An 8,586-nucleotide genomic window follows, 5' to 3' on the forward strand; every position below is an offset into this window, starting at 1 on the left:
ATCAGATATCTCACCATGACTCGCGCATGCATGCACGTGCACGGTTGTGGCATGACCACCAAAACAGAAAGATATGGATACAAGATGTGAGCAAATGTATTTAGTATCCTATCCATGTGAGCATGATTTAAGGTGGGGGGAAGATATATTTTTTTAAATGTTGAAGTTAAAAGCATCAATCTGGTGCACTTTGAGAGCAACATTAGGAGATCTATGGATACATCTCTCAACACTCATATGAAACAGAACAGTAAGCAGATTTCATTTTTCTTTATGGATATTTTACAAATCACTCCCCTTTCAAACTGTATTCTCTGTTTACTTTATTCTCTTATTTTTCTATAACTATAATGATCATATAAAGATGTGCCTTTACCTCGCTGGTTGTAGAAAAAGCTTCTTATATTTGTTAGCATAGCTAGCTAACCAGATGCTAATACGACGAGACATATACCACGTGATGATAACGTTAGGCTTGTGTTGTGTTCAAGGAGCCTGACCTTGGCCAGGAAAAACAGGCACTCGCTTGTTTAATTATTTTGCGGTCTTGATTTCTGTTTTTTTTCTTTTTTGCGTGTGTTACCTTGAGGGCCGTATCTAATTGTCTCACGGGCCGTATACGGCCCGGGGGCCGGAGGTTCCCCACCCCTGCTCTAGAAGCACTCATTCCTGCCTCTGTCCATTACGCTGCTCAACACTCACATGTGATGTAATACTCATGTTGGCCATGAGGGTTGTGCAATAGGTCGCCTGCATCAGTAGGTGCGTCTGTGTATTGTGTATGTGCAAACGGTGTATGAGTGATGATATGTGTATGTATTTTAATGTTTACTATGTTTGTATATGTACATGTATGTGGAACTGCAGGATGGAGTCCAGAACACATTTCCTTACGGGAACAATAACGTATATCGAATAGTATTGTACTGTGCTTGTATAAAAAAAAAAGTAGTGTGACTCACATAAACATGCGGGTGGATGATGTTGGTTCTGCTAATAGGACTGCCAACCTGTGAAATAGTAGGGGAGAAAAACATCAAACTCCACTGCAATTTGTCATTAACGCTAAAGGTGAAAAACTGTTTCTGAGTGGTGCTCACAGTGTTGGAGGAGCTGTTTCTGTCCGGAGCGGCATAACGGAAGAACACGCCCACTTTGTCCACGGACACCGGCTTCACCTGCTCCCACCCACACACCCGCACCACCAGCTGGTGAAGCTTCAGCTCATGAGTTTGTCTGCAGAGGGCATAATCACATTTTCACTCACTCATTAATACTAGATACAGTTTTATATGAAAAGAGTAGCAAGCCAAAGCACAGCATAGCACGGAACAACAATTACACCTAACATCAACCCACCATTCAGGGTCTATGTAGTGTTTAAGTGTCATTACTCTAACAGGTAACATCTACACACATGTGCAGAGGATAACATTTTAAACACACATAATTACATAGATCATTTCTTTTCATAACCTGGGATTAATTTAAGTCATATTGACTTTGATAACATGAAATTCAAAGAGAAGTCTGAAAGCATAAAGAAACTTTATACCAAAGAGTGACAGTATGCACATTATTGATGCATACCATCAATTCATAGCAACATTTCAGACAGCCTGTCAAGACAGTTAAATGTCCAAACCAATCAACAGTTTGATAAAAAAAGTTCATGTTTGGTTAATAAAATGTACTGTGAATCAGAGGTGTACCTGTGGCGGAGTTTCTCACGGGCTTCGAACTCAAAGGGGACCTCCTCCCCAGGCAGCACCTCCCTCCACTGGCTCACATTGTGGGTGTCATCAGTTCCCGGGCCGTGAACGTCTGAGATGGAGTCTGCACTGCTGCTGTGAGACAGCGCCACCCTGTAGAAATGTGGAGAGCTTTACAAGGAGACATTGTTCTGAGATCCACCCTGAAGTTGAAACTGTGTGCTGTGGAGAACCCTGTCACTTACACAATGTAAACATTAATAATTGCCCTAACAATATGATGTCATATTTGGCTTCATATTGTCACAAATGCTTTTTAACCGGTTACATTGGCAACACACTTTACCTCACATTGACTATATACAGTATTGATTGTCCTTCCTCCTTATCTTCCAACCATTTGGACGCAGACTTGCATTTCCCCATAACGATGTTGTTTAACAACCGGCGTAAACGGACCTTTGCGCACTATCAAGCAGTGAGCGTGCGATGTCCTGTTCAGATGACGTCAAACCCAATGGGATGCCATAAATAAACTACACAGAATCACACTACACACCTACGCAATGATTACATTCAGGCAGACTGTAGAATACAACCTCTTTGGACAATTTATATACTCATTGAAAACAAGCTACAAAATGTAAAACCTTGGAAAATGCCGTTTAATACTTTTTAAGACCCCGCGGACACCATGTATAAGAATATTTTGGATCAGGGGTGTCAAACTCATTTGAGTGCAGGTTCCACAGACAGTCAAATCTGATCTCAAGTGGGCCAGACCAGTAAAATCATAGCAAAATAACCCATAAATAACCACAACTCCAAATTGTTCCCTTTGTTTTGAGGCAAACAATTACATTCTGGAATTGTTCACATTTAATGAACTATCTTTTTACAAATTGAATTATTTAAAATTAATTTTCACATCTGTGTAATCCTTAACCACCGGAACTGAAACGCTACACCATACAAACTAAAGTAGGATCTATTAAAGAAGAAGGTTATCCGCCTGCCTCGTAAATGTACAACCTTTATACATACAAATACATACAATTTGTGAAAATTGCAGTTAAGATCTTCTCTACAATTTTTTCCTATCCGCAGGCCGATTTGTACCCTCTGGCGGGCCGTTTGTTTGACACACCTGTTCTAGACAGAAGCACCCAGGTCCAAGTGAGTGCACCTTGAGTTTGATCCTGGGATACTTGTTCTGATCTGCTGAGCATTCATTCATGTCCAGTTATTAGCACGTGGAGATGGTTATGGCTGCTCATACCTTGTAGGAGTGGTAGTCAGAGTGGCGAACCACATGGTACATCCCGTGTGGTTTCGCAGAGCGTAGGGCACAAACGGCTGCCTCCTCTTGGACAGCTTCACATCAGCTGAAAGACAAAAGAAACCCATCAGCCCGGGTCAGGATTCAGTGCTGACTGAAGAAGAGTATGGTCGATGCCAACAGCCATGCACTACTCTTCTTTAACTGTGAGATCAAGCAGACAAGACACAGGTGCATTGGAGTGCTTCCCTTTAAGGGCTCTCCACTTATTTTACACATAGGGATCAACTGAGGGAGCATTACACTAAGGATTAAACATCATCCTTCAAAAAGGTATTGATTTATCAAAAGTAACATAACAATGTGCGACACGAAAGAAATGCCACTATCGTCAGATATTACAATAATCAAATGTACCAAAGCATTGTTCTCTACTACATCATAGACAATGCAACAATCTATAGAAATCAAACAAACTAATCCGCCCAAATGCAAAGTACATTTTCAAAATGGATCACGAGTATAGGCCATGCAGCGGAAAGCAAATGACAAGCAAGTCATGCTGTTCTGGCAAAACACAAATCAGAGGCCTATAAATTGTCTGAAGAGGTGGAGAGATGAGGCAGGCTATAATCTGAATATATATTGCTCCACTGCTGAGACCTGGCTCCAGCCTGCCTCCCGACCCAGCTGCTGCTGTGGATGGTTGGAGCGCAGGACAGAAGCAAGGCTCCAGAGAGACAGGAGGAGGAACACTGTGTGTACATCACAAACGTTTAAGTGGAGGGCCAGTGTTTCCCTGGTGTTGGATTTTAAACTTGAAGAGGCCAGACTGAATATTGTTTAGACTAATGAGTAATTACAACTGTATACCATCAGCACCACTGAGTATACAGTCAAACAGCTGTGATGTGTAGCGGCAGCCACACACTGCTGAATAGAGTGTCCTCTACTTGTGGGGGCGGGGAGAGAGTCATGCCCCTTTCACACCAACGCGGTTCCCGTTCTAGCATCGTGCTAGAGCTTTTCTGGTTCGGAACCAGTTTTTCTTTTCAGCGTCCGTTTTGTTCACACCGCCCAGAACCCGACTGGTGCTGCCGCTGCTGCGTCATGGCGTCACTGATTTTCTCCACAACGGCATTCACTACAACAACAATGGGGGACTGCGTCGGGTCGATGATCGTGTTGCTTTTAATCATACGAAGCCAGATTAAATTAAGTAACGACTTCTCCAACCTTATACTTTTCTCCAGAGTGCATTAATAAACAATGAACCACGGTTCATTGTTTATTCATGTGTTTCAGCGGCATTTACCGACCGCTGCAGTGCTGCACGTCCACCGGAGTTTATTCTCCCGTTAGCTCCGGGTTAGCTCACACGGCAGTGGCCGCTGCAAAGTATTCACTGTCTGACTGTCACACAAGCAGCTGATACATATCCCCAGTTCCCCATAAGTGAATGTGTTTCAGCATGAATTGACGCTGTTTGGCATCACAACGCTGTTATGAAATTTTCTCTGGTATAAAATGGGTGATGTTAGCATAGCAACCGAAGCTAAACTGACTATCTTGACTACTTGTTGTTGCTATCCTATTGTGGCATAAGCCGTTTTCTACAGGCACATTTTACCGGCGTAGTGTTCATTATGATTCTACTTAGTAGTTCTAATCTAATCTAATTCTAATCGGACATGACAACCTGTGCAGCCCATGTATTGATTCCATCCGATAGCTGCTATAATACAAAACAAAGCGCCTGCCTGCTCTCCACAATGATCAATAACAGCGAACGGATGGTCAAAGTAAGGTACAAATAAACAGAATCACACGAAGCCTGGTTACTGGTTAGTGTTGCCTGACTTTATAAAGTGTGTTTTTTTTATGTGGTTGAGTTCTATTCACTTTGCTCAGCACTACTGCTTGTTACAACTTTCATTTGCCCTTTAACTGTTAGCTCAGGTTAATCTCGCCCGCCTCCGACGTAAGCGTGACGTATGCGGTTACTCTCTCTTACGTGTGAGACGTATGAATATGTAGTGGCATTTTCGGGCAAGATATAGAATCAATTCCAGGGTCGCTGTGAACTGTTAACGCCGTGTTATGCATGCCCACTGCACCTCGCGGGAGCGCACAGAGTGTAAAGCAAAAACTCGCAGACATTTCAATGATTTGTACGGCAAAGTTAGGTTTGGAAACGGTATCATTTCCTTTTTGGCGGGCAAGCATAACACGGCATAACACCGGAGCTTTGCTGCGGGCAAACTTTGGCGCAGTTCTGAGTTTGTTGTAATCTGTCAAAATGACGGACTGCTTTCAGATTTTTCCGTCATTGTTAAAAAAAATCTGTCATAGACGGAACATATTTGGTTAACGCCACCTCTGGTTCTGACATATACTGTTGATTCAATGGAACCATTGGTACTTAAAAACACACTTTAAAATCATAATTAGCTTTCTTTAAATTTGAGGCATTTGTGTTTCCAACACTTTGTTTCAAAGTGAGTGCTTTAAAATACTTACATTTATTTTTATGATGATGACTGATGTAAAACAATTTGCATCATATGCAAAAGATAATGCCCTGGCTTATTTCTATGTTTAGGCACTAGCAAATAATCCAAAATTACAGACAATATTCCTGCTCATTCTATCTTTTGATTTGGTAAATTGCCGTTAACCTGTGTTCACTTTTTAGAGGCTGAAACATATAATAAAACTTTATTTTGTTGGACCATTTTTTTTAAACCTATATATGGCCACAGTTCAGACGACGGGAAACAAGGGAGGAGAGCAACACAGGTCCAGGTGGGACTCCAAATGGAAAGCTATATCATATTATAATGATCAACTTTTTTTGGTATATCAATATATCATGTAAATATTCCTCTATATTTTAATGTTATAATAGGTTTTTTTAATAGTTTTTTATAATGTAATTCCGATTTCTGAATTTTCTGTAGTGCATGGTCCTGTCTTAACTTCTAAACCCACTTCTACACCCAAGGGTCTTCACATTCGACAGCATTTGCTGTTAGGAAACATTTGACCCTTGACTCCTTTTGATCGATCCACACTACAGATCTGTATTGCCTCATGTCACAGCAGCCATGGGGAAGAACTGATGATGTCTGGATGAGAGCTTTGACAGTGAATGTGCTGCTGCCCGAGGCTAAACTCTGAACTGTACCTCTGGAGAGAATCTGCTGCTCGAGGCAGGTCAGGGTGGCTGTGCTCCTAGTTCTAAGGTGAGCAAGAGGAGCACCTGATAGCAGAGAGAGAGTTACTGCACAACACACATATGCAGGGACACACACATCATCCCCATTCTGGAGCTGCAAATCAAGGTTCAGGTTTAAAAATAGTGCCATTCATGCTTCACCTCTTTTCTATTATCAATTGTGTGTTCAGCTTTAGTGCTGCCCTCTATTAGTCAACTAATCACTAGTAGACTAATAAAGTCTTAATCGGGCTATTTTTCATTCGTCTAAAAAATAATAATAATATATATAAATATGACGCCGGAGCCTGGTCATTAAGTTAATTTGGTTGGGCAGGAAATGCAAAGTGTGGATCCTTCAGAGCGAGTAAAGGACGAGCAAACTACGATGGCAAAAAGTCTCCTCCCTATCCACACCATCAGAGCACAGCTTCCTGAACGCCGGCTTCATATCAAAACACGGAGGTTAATTATCCGACAACGTGTGTCTATCTCAGACTCAGAGGAACAGCAGCAGTGAGTCAGGCAGTAGTCTAGCTTTGTATCAACATATATAGACCTATAATATATAATCATTCTGACCTCAGAAAACGATAAAGCTTTCATTTCATGATGAGGGCGTAATGCGGAGGGATTTTTGGCGACGCTCCCATATTTTTCATAGATGTTTCCGTTTCCCTCTGTAGTATTTATTGGGTTGTTAAATTCAGATATGAATAGTAGAAACTTAAACCAACTGTTCCGTGTGTGTCCTCGCTGCTTGTTCACACACACACACACACACACACACAATAAGAATCCTTACCAGAGCTTCTGCTCAGGCCTGGTTCTACGGGGGTGAATTGCACCCTCAGTTGAGTCGTTATGCACCCTCATTTGAAAAAGGAAAGTGAAATATATTACATATATAATAACAATAATAATAATAATAGTAGTAATAATAATAATAATAATACGAATAATAAGAAGAATATAGTTGAAGTAAAATAAATTGTAATTGTGGTTAAATAACATTGTCTGCTGCATTTATTTGGTCAAATGTCAGGTGCGCGTGACCTGTGCCGCTGCGCGTTCGCTATCTGCAAGGTGCTTACACAGCAGTCAATGGTGGACATCAGAAAATTGCCCGGCTTTGCCCGCCTCGCCCACGGAGGCGGAGCAGCCGGCAAAACAGAGCCTGCTCAGGTATATTTAAAAAAGTACCCAACTCGCCTGTACAGTGGGGGAAGGCGCTCATTTTGCAGCTCATGGTTTCAAAACAGAGATTGGCTGGAATATTCCTGTAAAAAAGATGCCATCTTCTGCTATGCATGTAGACATTTCGGTCTTAAAAGGAGAGTGATTTGTAAAATATCTTCATTCTGAGGCTCAGGTCCAAGTGGGCTCCAACTGAAGAAGTACATCTTCAAACACACCTCACCAATAAATAGTTATTGTTTTAACAAATGTTACTCAAACTACAAACCTAAGGATTATTTGTGGCAACAGAGTGGTTTGTGGGGGATTAAGTCAAAATAAAGTAGAGTGTGTGTGTTTATGGTGATGAAGGAACGTGTCACCAGCAGGGCTGTGCATCTTCACTGGTCTCACGATTCGATTACGATTATCCTGTCACCGATTCGATATCCCGATGCATCACGATTCATACCAATGCGTTGCATCCTCAATTTTCTATATACTGCACATGGCTTCTTTTTCATCAATGAATACATGCAGTAAGATAAATATGAACTCCCTTTTTATTATTTAGAAAGTGCTTCAGAAATCAACAACATAAATGACTTGACATTAATTTATAAACCAAATAAATCAATTGTATTGGTCTAGCCTCCCTTTATCTGTGTGTGAAATTGTTCCATCCTCAAAAACTAAAAACTAATGCTTCTGCAGTCTAGCTGCAGCTTCTAGCAACGGTCTTCTGTTAAAGAAAGGACACTGAATGTGGCATCACACACATGACTTGAGTCTGAACACAGCAGACAACAGGAGCATTTACAACAGCATTATAAAAACAAAAATAGTGCATGTGGGTGCAAACTTCCATTCTCTTTCTTACTGTTACATCAATCCCATGCATGTATGAGATTAAGTTAGCTTCATCATATCTCAATCAGTGACTAAGTGAATAATAAAGTTTCTATCGGGTTACTATCAGCCTGTCACTCATTATTTTAAGGGAGGGGGCGGGGTTTGGAGGAACGGAGAGGAGTATTTATCGTCTAAAAATAGCAAGAGGACATTCATAATCTGCAATCCAAGACTTGATTAAATCCACCAAAAACATAAATCCCTGTGTGTCTGAGCCGCAGCGACACGGACTGATTCAGAGCGGGTTCTTCTGCTGTTGGTTCTGGACTGGTGTTCTTGTGTTGGTGGAT

General features: G+C 41.4%; 1 protein-coding gene across 1 annotated transcript; it reads right to left on the reverse strand.

The window, feature by feature from the left end:
• Positions 1–459: 459 nt before the first annotated feature.
• LOC104958340 (vacuolar protein sorting-associated protein 13D-like) lies at positions 460–7,073 on the reverse strand. The gene is made up of 6 exons (XM_010786058.1): positions 7,014–7,073; positions 2,992–3,097; positions 1,713–1,865; positions 1,101–1,236; positions 963–1,010; positions 460–495 (listed from the first exon to the last, which is right to left on the reverse strand). The coding sequence occupies exons 2-6, from the start codon at positions 3,024–3,026 to the stop codon at positions 487–489; spliced, it is 381 nt and encodes a 126-aa protein (XP_010784360.1). The 5' UTR covers positions 3,027–3,097; positions 7,014–7,073; the 3' UTR covers positions 460–486.
• Positions 7,074–8,586: the final 1,513 nt, after the last annotated feature.

The sequence above is a fragment of the Notothenia coriiceps genome, unplaced genomic scaffold, assembly GCF_000735185.1.
Source record: "Notothenia coriiceps isolate Sejong01 unplaced genomic scaffold, NC01 NC01_scaffold00028748, whole genome shotgun sequence".
NCBI classification, from domain to species: domain Eukaryota; kingdom Metazoa; phylum Chordata; class Actinopteri; order Perciformes; family Nototheniidae; genus Notothenia; species Notothenia coriiceps.